This window comes from Danio aesculapii, chromosome 9, assembly GCF_903798145.1.
Source record: "Danio aesculapii chromosome 9, fDanAes4.1, whole genome shotgun sequence".
Lineage (NCBI taxonomy): Eukaryota > Metazoa > Chordata > Actinopteri > Cypriniformes > Danionidae > Danio > Danio aesculapii.
This window is the reverse complement of record NC_079443.1, coordinates 42248074-42267140: the sequence shown is the minus strand read 5'-3', so window position 1 is coordinate 42267140 and position 19067 is coordinate 42248074. Positions and strand designations below refer to the sequence as shown.

The 19067-nt window shown below is 34.7% G+C and overlaps 1 protein-coding gene across 1 annotated transcript in view; it reads right to left on the bottom strand.

Moving 5' to 3' along the window:
- Positions 1 to 8366: 8366 nt before the first annotated feature.
- The window catches only part of slc40a1 (solute carrier family 40 member 1), an 11068-nt gene continuing 367 nt past the window's right edge, over positions 8367 to 19067 (bottom strand). Inside the window, exons 2-8 of the mRNA XM_056465739.1 lie at positions 18962 to 19029; positions 16750 to 16909; positions 16549 to 16664; positions 15431 to 15557; positions 14351 to 14599; positions 11514 to 12134; positions 8367 to 9783 (exon numbers count right to left, since the gene is read on the bottom strand). Of these exons, the coding sequence (XP_056321714.1) occupies positions 9470 to 9783; positions 11514 to 12134; positions 14351 to 14599; positions 15431 to 15557; positions 16549 to 16664; positions 16750 to 16909; positions 18962 to 19029 (1655 nt within the window). The 3' untranslated portion in view covers positions 8367 to 9469. The remainder of the gene's footprint in view (positions 9784 to 11513; positions 12135 to 14350; positions 14600 to 15430; positions 15558 to 16548; positions 16665 to 16749; positions 16910 to 18961; positions 19030 to 19067) is intronic.

Sequence of the window (19067 nt, the reverse complement as noted above, 5' to 3'; positions counted from 1 at the left end):
GATGTCCTATTTTGCATTTACAATTTTAAAAAGTATTTGTTACCAGTCAAAATATATGAAAGCGAATTGATCAAATTATTTTGCATTTTAAAAGAATAAAATTAATTACTAAAACAATCTTTTAGTTTTGAAGGATACTGGCAAAGTAATGTAAACTTTTATTTTATCAATTTGACATTAAAAGAACTAAAATAACCAACAGTCATAAAAATAATAATCAAACAAAAAATAAGCATGCGTTCCACCAACCACCCTCTAGTGCTATCCAATGGGAAAAGTAGGTACTAAAGGCATGGTAAACCTATTCATTTTAGAAAGGAAATGAACGGGGACCAATTTTTTTCAAACTAAACCTTGTCTATTAAGCCATGCTGGATTTTTCCAGGTGTAATGTACATGTTAAGTCTGTCAGCTACAATTACAGAGTTGGAACTTCTTTTTTTTCTTCCAAAACCAAAGGATAAGTTTTTTGGCAGAGATCAACCCATATGAAGCAAGCACTACAGTTAAATATAGTTTTTTTTAATATGCATGGAGAGAGTTGTTTTTTTACAAATAAACTTAAAGTTTCCATAGAATGATTATCTGGATATACTCCGGTATGGCTGAAAAGTATTGGTGTTGTACATGATATTGACACACCATGAGCCTGGAACAGCATTGTTTCCTGGTTCTTATGTAAACAATGTACAACATGTACATTGTTGGGAACAATGTCCTAACAATGTAAAATCCAGGTGAAAAACCGGCCAATCAAAACAAACTGATGTTCCACACTGGATCACTACCCTGCTGAAAAAAAACAGCTTAAACCAGCCTGTTTTAGCTGGTTGGGCAGTCTAGTTTTAGAGGGGTTTAGGCCATTCCAGGCAGGTTTCCAAACATTTCCAGCCTGGTCTTCGCTGGTCAGAGATGATCAGCTAAAACCAGCTTGACCAGCCTAACCAAGCTGGAAGCCCAGCCAAAAGCAGCTATGTCTAGCTTAAACCAGGCTGGTTTAGCTGGTCATTTCCCAACCTGACCAGCGAAGACCTAAGCCCATCTTAAACCAGGCTGGACGAGCCTAGGCTGGTTTAAGCTGTTTTTTTTTTTTCAGCAGGGATATGCACACACCGCAGGTTGCGTTTGATTGGCGACAACATTTGAGATTTGATAGATTTGATAGATATGAGATCTCAACAATTGTACTTTTTCCTTTATTTTTATGTTTATCTAATCTTGTATTACACGTATTGTGTGTGGGACTCTTATTTTGATAACGAGACGACATAGAGGCGCCTCAGACATCTCAGGTCAACTCATAATCAGAATGTTAAACTCATGAAAGACGGATAATACATTTATTCAGCGCCACCCAAAGATGCACAAGGTTTGTTTAACTCTGTCTTTTGTTGGTTTAATGTGTGTAAATATTGTGAAATGTGCTGTGAATGTTCGTAATGAGGCAAAACAAAACAACACGTTGACCGTTTAACGCTCGTTTATCCATCGTGTCATACTCTTACTATGATTTTTCACAGTAAAAAGAACGCCAACAAACTTTAAAAACACTTATTCGCGCCATGTCAAATATGAACATTTATTTTAACCTTTTGACTGCTCCTCTACCAAATGGTAGACCATCACTGTTTTAAATAATGACTGTTTTAAATAATGGTTTAGGCACACAGCATTGTTGGTTTACAAAAAATTAAACAAACATAATCCTGTTGCACTATTACACTTGATTTTGCTTTTATTGTAAAAAAAAAAAAAAAAAAAAAAACATGTTAAATGAGAATCTGAAATATTTTATGGCATACTTAAAAGGTGATTTAGTATTCAAAAATGTTTTACTTTGAATATTTTTTTAATACATTGGTCTTACACTTCATATTTTCAGATTTTGCACAGTAACGTTATATGTATTAAGCCCAGTACTTCTACCATTTACCGACATATCAACCATTTGGTAGAGGCTGATATTTTAGAAATTTTGGGATGTGTTGAAAAAAATGCATTGAGTGTTTTAACTAGCGAGTTAAGAAATGCAATCCAAACCTTTTTTTTCTTGGTGGGGTAGTTAAAGGGGTTATTTGGAGTTTCTGAGCTCACCTGCTGACCCTGACGGCCATGTGCGCGTAAACGGCTTTTCATCTCGTTTTATGCTTGAACAACTAAAAGAATGCAGAAGTCTAATTAACTGATTATATTTTAATTACGATACAACATTGATGCTGTAAAAGAAACCCTATAAAATTGAAAGTCACATTAACCGTTCATCATAAGTTTATCAGTATGGGAAGAAACACTTGCTCTGCATATACCCTATACGTTTTCCCCCTTATTTTTTTATTTTTATCTAAGCTTGTATTATACTTGTATGTGAGACTCTTAATTTGATAACGAGACAACATGGAGGCCTTTTAGACTTGATTGCAAAATTCATGAAAGACAGATTATAAATTGTTTCAGCGCCACCCAAAGATGCAGAAAGTCTGTTTAACTGTGTCTTTTGTTAGTTTAATGTGTATGTGTTGTGAAATGTGCCACATATGTTTGTATTCAGGGCAAAAAAACATGTTGACCTTTGAATATAATCATTTAACGCTCGTTCCATGTCATATCTCTCTATCCACTCGTTATGATTTTTTTCTGAAGTAAAAAGAATGCTAATAAACCTCAAAACTCTTCTTTTAATGCCTCGTCATATACATCAAAATACAACTCTTAATAGACGAAATACCATGTTTGTAAACGTTCAGGATGCGCACACAGAGAGGTTGCAGAAAAAAAACGGGAGCGCTAGCATTTACAGCGAGGGAATGACATCCGATGCGGTACAGTTTGTTGTTGTCTTAGAAATAATTTATATTGATTACATATCATATATATTATTTACATAATGCTTTCAGCGTATTATAACAGCTTGTCACCCAGTGATAAGCACAGTTATTCGGCAAAATTAACGTTAAAGTGAGCGGCGTTCGTCTGACAGGTTCATTTGTGATAGCACCCTCCCAATAGATATTGGAGAAGACGAAATGGCCAAGCATCCAGCCCCAAATATACAACTCTGATTGAAACTCCAAGTGATTTTACAAGAGAGAAGTTAAAGGCCTATAAGTCTTTGGATGCTGACAATGTTGTTCTGTGTGGTCATGTGCAAGAAATAATGTTCCATGATTACTAGATTCAAAACTTTGTAGTGCTAAAAACTGAGATTCTGCCTAGCCAAAGACAAGGAAAGAAGACGGAGCTTTACAAGGCCTGGGTAATTAATCATCAATAAGCAAAACAACTGCATTCTGACAGTGAAATGCACCTGTATGGCAATGTGAACACACATTTTTACATTTCATTGTAAGCATTTAGTGTCTGCAGTTTAATTGACCATATTTAACTGTTTAATCTAAAACGAGTAATGTGTCTGATTCAGCATAGCCTGAACTCACCTGATATGAAATGAGAACTGCAGAGTCCAGCATTTTTAATTAGATCGCCACTCCATTCAGCTCAGTTTTAGCCAAAGACGTCTGTGGTTGGAATTAAAAGCAGTGTGGTGTACGGTAAAAGTTAAGTTTTCTATTTTTTTTATAAATTTTTTTTTTTTGATTTGGCATCCTACAACACAATACGACATGTTTGCTATTGCAACTGGTCTCTTTTTGCAACCGGGAACCCGTGTGACGTCATGTGTGACATAGGTCCATCCCTTTTGTTGAGTGTAATTATAATTTAGCTTATGTTTCATCCTGCAACAGAACTCACGAGCTAACTTTCATTTCATTCATTCACACCTATTTAAAATAAACTTCTCTACCTCTTCAATTGAGAAGATTGTCATTCAACAATATATATTTAACATAAGTAATCTGCTTAACTGAAGTATGTTTACTATCTATCAGAAGTGACTTATATGTGATTTTCAGAGTACATCATACTGCCTGTGTGGCACCAGAGCAGAGCTCATTAATGTATTTACGACCATTCTAAATATGGTCAAAACCAAGTTTTTCATGCTAAATAATTAACTTGGAGAAGATTTGAAGTGATCTAAGCCACATACTACTTAGATTTCAGAAAACTACTTGAGATACTGAATCAATGCACTGTGCCACCTTAATGTTGGTCACTTGTTAGCTGGTCAGACATTCACAGTGACACATATTATTGTAAACTACAGAAAAGGTAAACAACACCACCAGAGCTGCTTTCTTGGAACCGTATCAAAGGTCATGATATGTTTTTTTAGGCCTGATGTTGTACAAAATGAATTGCTTAGGACACCAGTTATTTTGCACGTGCATTCTTTTTCAAACACCAAAGAGAATATCTTATCTCTTCTCTTCCCGTGTCTGGATTTCTAGTTCAAGCAAAGTCGAACTTCAGTTGATCTTTGCTCCCACTTTGGTGCATGTTTCAACCACATAATCAAATGCTTCCTGCATTAAAGTGGTCCTGTAATACTTTTGGGGGATATTATTACATTTCTTGTAGTGTGTTCGTGGTCCTTTCTGGATGCCTGTAAAATAAGTGTTGAGGCTTTGAAGGGTTTGGATTCTGCACTTTGGACACAAATTGACTTTGCATGCACTTCCAAAAGGATTCATGCTCAGATTGATTAAGGCTACACCATCGTTACTTTTGTATCGCTGTTTACAAGTGCTGAGGAAGCTTCCTGAGGTGAAATTTAGATATGGTGAGGGATGTTTGGTTTCCGACTCACACAGTAAGCTGTAAACCGATCACAAGAGAGATGTGTGGGCCATCTGACCAATGAAAGTAGGCTAGGGAGACACAATCCTTAATCCTTTTCAGACATTTATAGAAAACAGAAGGTGTTTTTGACCTTGGATGAATGTAAACCTATTGAATGGGAGCTCCAGAACTAATAAAATAGCATAATCAAGTTCTAGACTTAAAACTCCATTACAGACATCCCAACCTGGCCAAAGTAGTCTGCAGGACGGTGGGGAAGGTGTCGCCTCTATTACTGGGACATTATCTCAATCACAGGCATCAGGGAGCCACTATGAATATGTGGGAGTCTTGCAAATTCTGCAATTAATTTTCTCCATAAGGAATTTTTATTTATTTATTTATTTTGGAATAACAGATACACATTTAAAAAGGGACCTGTTCTAATTATAGAAAATCAGTCATGTTTTATTTTGGAATTTGTTAGGAAAGCTACATTACCCATTAGGGCTGCACAATTATGAAAAAATGTGACATTGTGATATTTTGCTTTTGCTGCGATATGAATACAACATCCACAGATAGCTTGAATAGCTCTTTTTTTGGAAAGAATTCATCCATTTAGGCTAATTTAGATTATTCTGGAGGATTATGGGGATTATTCTGGATTATTATTGGTAGGAGAGATTTTATACCAAATTATTCAGGTACAGAAATTGAATCAGATGTAAAAAAAAATTTAATAAAATAAAATAGTGGTCTTTATCGTATAAATAATTAAATAAATACATCTTTATTAGATACATTTTGTGTGAGTTTTGTGCTTACACATTCACAGGCCTTGATAAACTTGCTCTCCAATATGGTTAAACTCTTTAGTGACTCTAAAAGTATTCTGTGTTCTGATCTGTGGCTCCTGTTCAACTTTAACCCTAACATATAAACTTCTGGCGATGTGATTATCCACTTGTTAAGTGTGACGTCACGCAAAGCGACTTTCGGGTCCAAGCGCTGTATCAAACTGTATGGAGAGACTCAACGAATGGTTATAATAAGCATTTACAAAACGACGTAATACTTTCAAAAATCACCATCGCAATATATATATCAATGCCTAATATCCGATGGCTAGAAAGTGATAAATTGTTAAAATATTGGTGTCTGTGATGCCAGAGACTGATGTGTACACTATGATTTTATATAAAATTCACTTTAATGTGTGAAATGACTAAAAAGGACATAAATGAATATTTTCTCAATTCAAATGAGTAGTGACTCTGACCCGTAAACACTATTTCATACGTCACTTAACAAGCAGATTGTCCATGTGCACATTGCAATATCGATGCTGAAACGATATATTGTGCAGCCCTATTACCCTTTTTTTTATGTCTTATGTCTTAATTCAAGCTTCAAGATAAATTTAATTCAAGCTTTAGCTCAATAATCTGTAAATTATGGCAACAATTCTGCGACAGCCTTTAAAATGACCTGTTTTTGTTTGGTATCTGTGACTTTGAAACCAAAATATTCCCATATTTGTTCTTTGATATTAATTTGTCTATTAATGCTTCTGAAGCAGCAGACACCATCATCCCACTTATCTGCACTTTCCTGTTTGTTTGTTTGTTTTTTGTTGTTGTGGGCATAGTTCAGTTGTGCAATTCTGATTGGGCAGAACGAAAGTGTGCTCACTCAATAGGCTAGTAATTAAACCCTGGTCAGATCACACAATTTCAGCACGATTTCCTTGTTATGACACAAGATTCAATCATTTCTTCTCGTATAATGGCATAGTTCACAACAACCGATACCATGTCTGCGATGCCTTACGGCACCATTGTAGAAAGTCTAGCATGTTTATTTTCTGAAGCCTAGCGGACTGGTTTTGAAGCACTTCACCTCAGATGTTATTCGTTACATATTCATTCATTCATTCATTTATTCATTTTCTTATTGGCTGAGTCCCTTTATTAATCTGGGGTCGCCACAATGGAATGAACAGCCAACTTATCACAGGGAAACATCCATTCACACTCATACACTCTGGACAATTTAGCGTACCCAATTCACCTGTAGCACGTCTTTGGACTTGAAACCGGAGCACCCAGAGGAAACCCACGCAAACACGGGGAGAACATGCAAACTCCACACAGAAATGCCAAGGCTCAAACCAGCGACCTTCTTGCTGTATGGTGATCGTGCTACCCACTGCGCCACCATGACACCTTTTCATTACATATATACGTATATATATAATATTACAGCCTCTTGCGATTAACTAAAAAATTGCAATTCGATTTCGATTAATCGCACAGCCCTATGATGAAGTACACAAAGTTCACCAATCACTGAGTCACAGAGAGCAACGCACACTGCAAATGTAATTGTGTTTGCCACCCTGTGCTTTTGACATACTTAAATACGTGTGTACACAGCTCATTAAATGTAAGTACACAGTATTTTTTTGTTGCTTCAAACAAAGTTTACAACTCTCTTGTTTACGTTATAAATTTGTAAAAATCCCTATGGGAAAAATGAACAGGAAACAAATGTTTCTCAGTACTGGTCCAAAGCTCACTCAGTGCATACAAATACCAGGTCTAGACCCAGCAGATTGGCCCACCCAGAAGGAGCGGTGCTGTATTTGTTCCTTGCATGTAATCAGGTCGTGCTTTGTCTCTGCTTCTCATGCAAGCCAAGATGAACTCAGCATTTAGTCAATGCATTTACCAAAAAAAAAAAGTCTGAATGGGCCTTTTAGAGAAAATTAGCAGTAAACCCATCTAAAGAATGTGACCCTGTACAATTGCGGCTGGACGTGTTCCAGCTCCTGCAGGTTCCCAGTTAACCTCTTCGAATTCTTGACTCAATCATTCAGACATTGCATTTAGATACAAATCTGTTTATTTCAGTCGAAGTGAGATACGGTACAAGACTAAAGTTTTATAATCCTCCCACTGCGATGGAGTGTGAACCACAATTATTGCAAATATGCCACCAAACATGAACAGAATCAATATGCTTATATAAAGAATAATCTAGGTTCTTCCGTTACATTCAACTGGGTGTCAAAAGTACAATTTATTGCAAACCTGTTTAATTCTCTTGTCAAAAAGGGGGAAATCCTGTGGCATTTACAAAGGAGGACAAAACCTGATTGAAACAAACCTAGAACACAAGAATAAAAAAATATTTTACAGACGTAAATAAGGCTTCACATTCACAGAAAGACTGACGCAATGAAAGACTGACAGTGTGTTCGTAAGGGCCTCATGAAGTAGTTCTCACACATTAAAGAAAACGCTAACTTAGCAAGTCAAGTGTGACTTGGCACCTGCGTTTGGAACCAGCTGCGCTTCAAACCAGCCGTTCACACACTGGACTCAATAATCCCTTCTCTGTTCTGTGCATATGGTGGATTCCTGCTGGTGTCCAACATCAATATTACACAACTATTATAAAACACCTCATATATATGTATTTCGAGCCAGCTGTGGTTTTAAAAGGATGTCAGTAGTACTTCTATGATTGTGACTTTCATCTCAGCTAATAGAACAGGTCTGTAACGTTCACTTTGTATTATAGAAAACCTAGATTAGGGTATGAGGTGTGGTTTTATTTTATATATATATATATATATATATATATATATATATATATATATATATATATATATATATATATATATATATATATATATATATATATATATATATAGAGGAAGGAAAAAATAATGAGGTTTGAGGTTAATGTACTTTGAAAATCCCATTTTGGACTAAATTTGCATGTAAAAATATCAGATGTCTTGCCTAGCCGTGAACTTCGTCGGCAGGTTTTGTCTATTGTGCAAATATCGTAATACCTGAAGTGTCTTGTTGCGCTTGTTTTGTGATGGACAACGTATATTAATCATGTAAAGTGCATGTGTAACAATCTTTGCAAATAAAAACAAGAATTATGTGCGAAAATCACTTTCAAATCAAACAGGAACAAAAATACCTTGTGCTAAAATCTCTAGCTGCGATGGGGAGCATATCAGCGCCTAAATCTCCAAGAAATCGTCACACCAGTAATAAGAATATGGAATGTTTAACACAAGAAAAACGGCAATTCCCTCACTTCCATGCGATGCCAAAAAAATCCACTTTGGTTACATGTATAAACCGCCTGCATAGCTTTCCAGAAGAGTTGAAATAACATAGCACCACCGAAGCTGAGATAAAGAATACTGACTACACGTGTATATAAATATATAAGCATTATAAAAGCTTACCTGAATGAATAACTAGCGCACTCTTAATAACTATTAAAGAGACTTTAACCGTGGCTTGCAAGAAGGGACAGACATTACAAAACTACACTATCATAAGTAGAGCACGTTGCAAAACTCTCATAACTAGTCTGAAGGTTAACTACGACCATAAAGTTGAAAAAAAATATATATAATACGTAAAAGTAGAATAAATATGCTAATTTTTGCTTTGGAGCTCTTACAAAAGTCATTAAAGCATGATAGAACCGTAGTTTCCGTGTATATATTTCCTCCTACGGTCGCTTCTCTGGCATTTTTACAGCACCTTGAACATGATAGTGAGAAGTATGCTATGCTAAGGAGAACTCCTTCTCTTTGTTATTTTAGCTTATGGCAGAGGATATTTACTCAATGCACAGCACTGCAAGCAGCAAAAGCATGCATGTTAGTAAAACAGATGGGATCCTGGCAAAGTTCTGGAAGAACACAGCACCCTGTGCTCTAGTAGAAATGGCCTACGGTCTCTTTAAAAAGCTATACAGAGTTTGGAAGTGAGGGAATATTGGGATCTGGCTTCTGCTCGGGTGAACAGAACAGGAAGAGTCGGCTTCCAAGGCTTTTATAGGCAAACCTGAAATACATCATATGTCCCATAGCCACGAAGGAAACGGAGATGATTACAAGAAGACCAAAGGCTTCAGGATTTGGTGCAAGGATGACCATGATGAAGTGCAGGAGATCGAGAAGATAATTCATGGAGTTCTGGACGCCGTTGATGACTCCTCTCTCGGACTCAATCACATTCTCTTGGATCAGTTGGGTCACGGTCAAGTCAAAGGACCAAAGACCTGGAAGCAATTAAGGAGAATCAATTAAATACATATTGGGTCATTAAAGGAACACCAGCACACAATAATCACAAACATGACTTGTTTTTTGGTCTCAAAGGTTGGTTTTATAACTTTCAGGTGACACAACGATATCATCTTGAAGATAACGGAAAATAAGCACTAAATGAAACTATTTCTATACTTTCCTGTTGGTTGCTCATTTACTCAAACTTTTTGAAATCCAGCCAGAAATAGGAAGAAAATCCAACTACTTTTTTAAACTCAAGACATGATGGGATTGTTTACAAAAGATACCATATTGGATACACAAGGATCACACGTGGACATTTACTCAAAAGAGAAACCCCCCCCAAAATGTCAATATTGCAACAGAAACCAAACCATTTAACATATACTTATAGAATGCCTTTTTTACGCTTTCAGACAATGATTTTTATTAGGAGAGACTTCAAATCAAATATAAATGTGAATTAAAAGACGTTTTTATATATTTATTTTAAAATTCAAAAACGAATATTGAAATACGAGGCGTTTTTCTTTTTCATGGTGAAAAAACAGAAAAGCAAAATTCAAAAATGATTTGATTTTTATTTTGAGTAACAAAAAATAAAATCACCAAAAAACAAAAATGAATAGGCTTGTTTTTTTGTATTCTGAAACCAATAGGCCGACTCGTTCACGGTGAGATTTGAAATAAAAAAAATAAAAATCAAATCATTTTTGAATTTTGCTTTTCTGTTTTTCACCATGAAAAAGAAAAACGCCTCGTATTTCAATATTCATTTTTAAATTTTAAAATAATTTTTAAAAAAGCCTTGTTTTTTCATTTTACAATATTTGTTTTTAAAATGAAAATGTAATTACCAAAAGATACACTGTCCAATCATATGTTTTTTTTTTTTGTCAAATAAAAGTAGTAGGCTACCTCAAATCAATCGCTGCACAGAAAATATGCATTTAATTAACGGAAATTTCGCCTCTGCTTTCATTTCATTTGAAGAATAAAAAAGACACTTCTGATGTAGCGTGCTTTTTCCACTCAGAGTTTACTTTTAAAATATATATAATATTTTTAAAATTTGAATATTTATAATCATTTAACTGATACCATTAGTTATTATCAGTTATTATGAGCATCCCTACATTTTATTGTTAAAATATATTTATAATTATAGAAAAGTGATTTCTATTAAATGTGGTAAAAAAAAATTTTTGCCATGACATAGCCAGACTAGTGTTGTCTTGATTCTGGAATTTCGGTACTGAAATTTTCTAAACGTGAATTTCCCGCCAACATTTATGCACTGCTGAGGACGTTCTTAAACACTGCTGGTTTGCCATTGTGTTCACATGGTCAACAGAAATTACTGTGACTGGCCGTAATAGTCATCAGTTCTCTGCTGTTTACCAAGTTCAAACACAAATACACTCCACTGGAGTGTTTCAAAGCCACGAAGATCAGTTGATTCATCGGTGGATCATTCGTATGTCAGCTCATGGAAACACCAGCTGATCTTTGTGGCTTTAAAATATGTGTTTGCACTTGGTGAACAGCGGTGAAGACCATCACGGCCAATCACAGTCATTTCTGTTGAGCATGCGAGCACAATGACCAATCAGAGGTGTTTAAGAACACGCTCAACAGCTCTAAAATGTTATCGGGAAATGTTTGATACTGATTAGTACCAAAATTCAAGCCACAGTAGCTGATATGGCAATAAACTCACCAATTCTAGCAGCAATAACACCAGCGAAGAGAAGCCCGACAGACATGTAGGACTCTACTGGGGGGGCTTCCTCAAAAACGGTGACGTTGGCCTGAATCGGGGGTTCAGTTGTAGGAATGAATGTAGGACTCTCACGCAGCGAGCCGCTGTCTCCAAACAGATGTCTTAAGACCTCTTCGAAGGGCGAGACGCTGAGATCGAAAGGGCTGCCAGGGGCGAAGACAGATGCTACACACAGCGTGAGACAGGACAGCTGGGTGACTCCAGCGATGAAGCCCGTCCTGATGAGGCCGCACTTTTTTCTGATCCAGGTGAAGGCCACTGTCCCACAGATCCCAGATACAGCCGAGGCTCCCATGAGGAGACTGAGCACGGAGCCGTTCAGGCCCTGAGTGTACGCGTAGCCTGTGGTGATGCAGTCGAAGCCCAGAACAGTCATGTATAAGAAAGCCAGAGACATGCCGGCGAAGAAGATGGACTGATTGTAGTAGGCTACCCAGCCATCTTTAAAGGTACGGATGGGCTCTGTCATTTGGTAGCAGCACCCGGTGTCCTTTTTGGCCTCAGAGCTTTCATTCATCAGCTGGGAGACTTCAACTGGGCTTTCAGTGTTTCCAATTTCTGAAACAGTGAGTTATAAAAATATAAGTGTCAGATTTAAGTGGTAACCTTCTTGTTGGCATAGCATACTAAAGTAATTGCACAATAGCTATGTTGCCATTCAAAAATGTATATTAAATTTATGCGCAAAACTAGAATATCACATTAAAGACATGCGAATAAAGCAGTGTTTCTATCCAATGAGTCAAAGAGAACAAATTCATGATTAACTGGCGGCAAATATCAATATTTAAAACTGAATTTGCTGCGGTAGGAGAATCTGCGTGAATCCTTTCTTTATTTAATAAATGACTTGAGCCTCAGAAGACAATGCTGAGACGCAGTGAATGTGTGGTGGCGTTTGAAGGCATGAGACTCGAAGCACATACAGTCTTGATTCTGGAGATAATTAATAATATAATAACACTAATACCGATATGGGTAAGGTGTTTTAGAATGACCAAATCAACAGTTCAGATGGTTCGTCTATTCACACACATTTTTATCCTCACATGATCTCTTACAACAAAATCAAAAGACTTTTTTAATGCGCATACTGGAATTTGTTCGGTTAAAGTGTTTCCATTGTAGTTTATTCTCATCTTATCGAATAAAAAGTTTATCGTACCCAGTTATGCGCACGTTTTTAATGCGCATTTTCAAAATTTAAGCACATCTTGGCGTTTCTATCAAACGTTTTTTATGCGCATATCCAAAATGTGCATAAAAATAGGTGGATGGAAACATAGCTACTGTAAGGCACTTTACATAAATAGGGTACAAAATAAATCAATGACTTTCAAATGATAGTGAGAAAGTGCTTAATCGTCAGAACTAATTTAAAATATGAAATGTTTTCAGATTGAAGCCGCGGTCACAGTAGTGTTTGAGCTTGTAAATTTCTGTCGTACGGTGCTGCGAAAAGGGGCGAGATTGAAAACTTGATTAGACATTAAAAAAAACATTCGAGCGATTGCTCCATATATTCAATTTTTGTACAGAGAGATCATGCTTTGATCTTCTATTGGTCTCACAGAATCACGTGATGCGGTTTCACAGGTCAGAGTTCACCAAGCTTGAAATTTGCAAAGCTACGACATGAAACTTGTTGCACAAGCTTGTGTTTCTGATCTGCCACATTCGCATACGTATGAATGAAAGTCTATGGGGTTTAGCCTCAAGCAACATTTTGTCAAAGACAAAGTACCAGAGTATATACAGCAATTGGAGAGTGAAATTCAGAACCTTTAAAGACCTTTTTAAAGACTCTTTCCATACATTTTAAGACCTTATAACCACTTTAGTTTTCAACCGGAAACACTGGTGAGATTTTAACTTGCACTATATTTACTAGATATTAATTTAAGAAACGAATCCAATACTAAAACATTATCCATATACTGAATAAAAATCTATTAAATCTGGCTTATTCATCAGGTTGGCGCCTATAGAACTGCAGAAATAATGGTTTTGTCTTGGTTACTGCAGTAAACAAAGCAGCATGATGTCAAATCTTGCAGGATTTCATAAACTACACAGCATCCTGATATTCACAGATTATCAGACAAAGTCTAGCATACAACCAAACAATGCATAATCAAAATGATATAAAATTTAATACCTTGCAAAAAAGCATTTAAACGTTTTTGATACCTTTTAAGACCCTGCGGACACCCTGAAAACAGTTAGTATGATTATCTTTCTTAAGGGGATAGTTCACCCAAAACATAAAATACTAAATTTTTTAGAGTTTCAGTTTAGTTTTTTAGAGAGTTTGAAATACTATAGAGGTCAATAATTACAGTTTTCCAGCTTTCTTCAAATTATCTTCTTTTGTGTTCAGCAAAATAAAGAAACTCAAACAGGTTTGAAAGAAGTAAAGACACTGTAAATAATGTCCAAATTTGAATTGTTGGGGAACTACCCGTTTAAATAATTCTGTTAAGCTTGACAAGTGCAGTTAACTCTACACTTACTTAAGTAACTTATTGATTAAATAGATTATTTACTTCCTAGATGTCACAATTTTGGGGAATGCTCTTTTTTTATCAAAAGGTAACTGGAAAGTGGAGCAGGCAAAAAACTTGTTCAGTTTGAAAGTGGATTAATATTGCATACTTCTCATGCTAATGCTAATCTTGGGTTCATATAATAATCTAACAGTTCTTATCTGAAAAAACATGAGACTCAATGTACTCTGTGGAAAATGGCAGAAGAGTTCAGCTAGTATTACAAACCTTTTTGTATGTTGAGATGTTTCAGCTCTTGGTCATCGCTGTCCTTCTGTCCTGCCTTGAAGGCAAGCGCTGGAGTTTTCTGATAAACTTTCCAAAGCAGGAAGTACTCCAGGCACATGGAGAACAGGTTCCAGCCAGAGATAAAACCACAGCCAATGAAGTGGGAGCCAAATGCCATGATCTGGCCCACAAGCATCGGAGCCAGAATGTTGGTCAACTGGTCAATTATTCTGACAGTTGCATTCATATCTGACAAAAAAGAAAAGAGTACAATCCTCAAATTTGAGCTGGCATCATTTTATAAAACAAAACTCAATAAAACATTGCCTAACATGCCATTTAAAATAATTGCTTTCTCTTATAATATATATATATATATATATATATATATATATATATATATATATATATATATATATATATATATATATATATATATATATATATATATATATATTAAAAAGTCAATTATTCTTGTGATTGCAAACGAGAATTTCAGCGTCACATGTTGCTAAAGAAACTGTTCTTATTAGCCATGTTAGTATCTACTTAAATACTTGTTTTGTTTTGTTTTCAGGTTTGTGTGCTCGCTTTCACGGATTTCCTGGAGGTTACTGGGTTCACTTGGTACATTGACAGGTTTAAAATAAGCCATTCAAAAGGACAGCTCATGCAAGCACTCTATAAAGATAAGATGACTGATGGAGAAAGAGTTATAATGTGTTTTATGAGCTTCCTTCGACTAACTGGAATGACTCTTACAGGAGTAAAAAATGTACAGTGGGCAAAAAACATATTTGAAGCCAAAGTACATTAAATAAATAACTATTTATATACAAACGTTTAACATATATTAGTTATATTGGTCAATTAAAGAATAATTTAAACACTTTTTTCATTGTCAAACCAAATTCTAGTTAATATGATGAACTATGACCTAGTTAAATCTGCCTGCATTACTCTGTTTACAGTGCAATGAACTATAAATGGTATAATTCTAAATATTATACAGTCTTGCATTGTGTCCAAATGCTTTTAGTAGCCACTGTAATGGATGCTCAAAAAGGTGAAACTCCTTACCTGCCAATTTGCTCCGATCATCTCCAGCCACAACCACAACCCAGTCTCTTTGGATGGTGATGGACATAGCTGTGCTGGCCAGGTTAGCTATATTAGCAATGGAGATGACCATTATGTAGCATGTTGTCTGCAATGACAAGGAATATTGTTAAAAATGTTACAGTGTCCAAACATAGCAGGCAATATTATTAATTGTTAGCCCACTGGCATTACAAAAAAGCTTAGACTTAATATTCAGGAATGGTCCAGAACAAATAACAGTTCAGCGAGCCTCATTTTGTCCGCTGTAAGGGTTCATGACCTCAGCGACACCAGGACAAACAGGTTTTGTAAGTAATTGTATAAGCTAAAGCTTTCCAGCCCTCAAACGTCTAATATTGAGCAAGCAACATGCTTTCTGCTCATGTGGCATCTGTGGATTCTGCTGACAGCATGTCACCATTTTTGTTGTTGGTGTCGTGTTTCAATGATATGAAGCTAAGTAGAGGCCAGTCAGAATAAAGAGGAGAGCTATTTGTAGTAGATGGCTACTATAATTAAAACTATTAAAGTGATAGTTTGCTTGAAAATTAACATTTACTCACCGGTTGCTCTGATATTTTGAAGAATGTTGGAAAGCAGCAGCAATTGACATCCATATTAGGAACAACAACAAATTACTATGGAAGTCAATGGCTGCTGCTTTCCAGCATTCTTCAGTCTTATGTGTTCAACAGAAGAAAGAAACTCACACAGGTTTGGAACAATTGAAGGGTGAGTAAATAATGAGAATTTTCATTTTTTCATACAATTGCTAACAAAAAATACTTGCAAAGAGAAGTAAAAAGTTGCTTACAATCAATTAACAGCCACACTAAGAATTATTTTATTACCCATTCTTTAGTAAAATTGTCATCTTTATGCACTGAGCAATATTTTAGTTTTAATGATGAACCATTTACAGAAGGTCAACTGTGAAATTGCATGTTTTGCTTTTGGATATGAAGGATTTCTAGTTGCATAAATAGGGGTTATAGTAATACGGTGTGTGATTTTGAGAATTATTTACTCTTTCAGCAAATACTGCTAAATGGTGTCAGAGCTTTACTAGGAAACACAGTCATATTTTAAATACTCACCAGTAACCATCCATCATACATGCTAGAAAGCTGTTGTTTGAACTGGAAAACAGCCATCAAAAGGACACCACAGAGAATGACAGCACTGTTCTGGACAACCAAAGATGTCTGTGCCACTGAAATTAAGAAAGAAATTCAGACTGTAAAAAATGGTGCATGCACTCAATAAATATGCATGCGTCTGTAGTTTGCCATGTTTACCTTTCAGTCTGGGGTTTTTGTCCACCCAGTCACCAATAATAGCGCCCAGTAAGAGCACGGACCCCGCAACCACCAGTCCATACACGGCTGTCAGGAGTAAACTATTGCCATACAACTCCACCAGAAACACAGCCACGGCAAAATTCCACATTCGATCCCCCTGTAACATAATGACAAAATGAAGCAGTCTAAATAATTGTGTGATTAAAACTATTTAATCGTGCTATATAATTATAACTACAATGACTGGCATACATGCTAAAGGATTTGTTGTCAGAATTATTTTGCAGCAATTACATTAGCTGTCATGGATCAGCACATTTGTTTACTATAACATATTAATAATGGGAAAATATGTGTAAAACAATTCTATTGACATTCAGTGTAAGGTATATATTTATGTATTAATAAAACAACACTTATTCTGAGCTGTGCTTATTCAAAAATGTGAAAGAATAAGTAATCCTATAAAATTCATATTATCATATAATTATAAATAACGTATTGCTGACAAATGGGAAAAAACAGGTGGTATGAAGGATTGTGACAATGTATTAATCTATAGTTACAATTAATTAGTTTTAAATATGTCACCAGATGACTTCTATTCTCATCTGCATGAAAAATGTATAATCACTTTTATAAACAATGGGATTCTTCTGTAAAAAATTATGATGCTCGTTTTATTTTGCTGAGAGAAACAATTAATAAACAGGACCTTTACTGATGTAAAGGGGGAAAATTATAAATGCTAAAAATATATTATATATATATATATATATATATATATATATATATATATATATATATATATATATATATATATATATATATATATATATATATAATTAAAAAAACAAATATATAATTATTTATGTCCCATACAATACTAAAAACTGTATTAAAATAAAAACATGCATACATTCCCTGTAATATCATAACCAAATAATTGTATCTAAGAATCTCATACACATTTCTGGACAATGTAAGGATTATATTTATTTTTTTATTCCATTTATCCACTGGTCTACATTTTAAATGATTAAAACCAGATGTTTCACTTCTTTTTAATCATTTTTATTCTTTAATCTTGTTTATGTAAAGCACTTTGAATTACCATTGTGTATGAAATGTGCTATATAAATAAACTTGCCTTGCCTATATATTTAATACACATACATAAATTAATATATATATATATATATATATATAAATATATGAATAATTATTTTATATTATTATAATAATTATATTATAATATTATTATTATATATGAATAATAATTATATATATATATATATATATATATATATATATATATATATATATATATATATATATATATATATATATATATATATATAAATAAAAAGTAATTATAATAAAATGTAAACACACACACACACACACACACACACACATATGAAGGGTTCAGATACAAAAACCTCTAAATGCCATCTGGAATTTACTTCTAAAATGAGCATTTTAACAGGGTTCTGAGTGTAGGTTCAGTAATATCTATTTTATGGCAAAGAATAAGTCCTGTCCTTTTTATGGTCTTTAAAGTGAAATAACTGAATATAAACAAAGGAGGCTGAGAAAAGTTTTGATTTTCGATGGAACTTTTTATATATATATATAGACAGTGCTCAGCATAACTGAGTGCACCCCACTTTGAAAATGAATATTTTTATTTATTTCTCAGTGAATATAGGTAATGTATTTGTGCATTTGAACAAAACAGATTAATTAAACAGATATATTTATTAAAATAATATTTTAGTCACCAAACATATTTAGAAATTGAAAGATAATACAATTAAATTCAAGCAAGATATATATATTTCAACAAAAATTTTCAGTTTTTTTTTTTTTTTTTTTTGCTTTTAATTTTTCCTCTTTTTTTAAATTTGTATTTAAAAATTTTCAATAACATATATTTGGGTGTACTAGTTTTTGGACCATTATTGTAGGTTAATTTGTTAAATAAGCTCCAGATTTGGCTTCAGTACTGACTAATGTATTTGCACAACTATAATATTGTATAGCTTCCTATTACAAATATTAATTTAAAAGATAGATTTGTGAGGGGTGTACTTGTATGCTGATCACTGTATATATACTGTATATATTTTGTTGTTTGTTAAGACGGCCACATTAAACAAAGCAAGCTGTCAAACACAGATCAGATGCAAACAGCAATAAGGCTTACCCATGTCGAGAGGGCATGTCCGACGTAAATGAGGAATTTTGCAGACTTGAAGAATTCGCGGAACCTCTCTGTGAGAAAAGAAAGAAATTCAAGTGCAAGTTAGTAG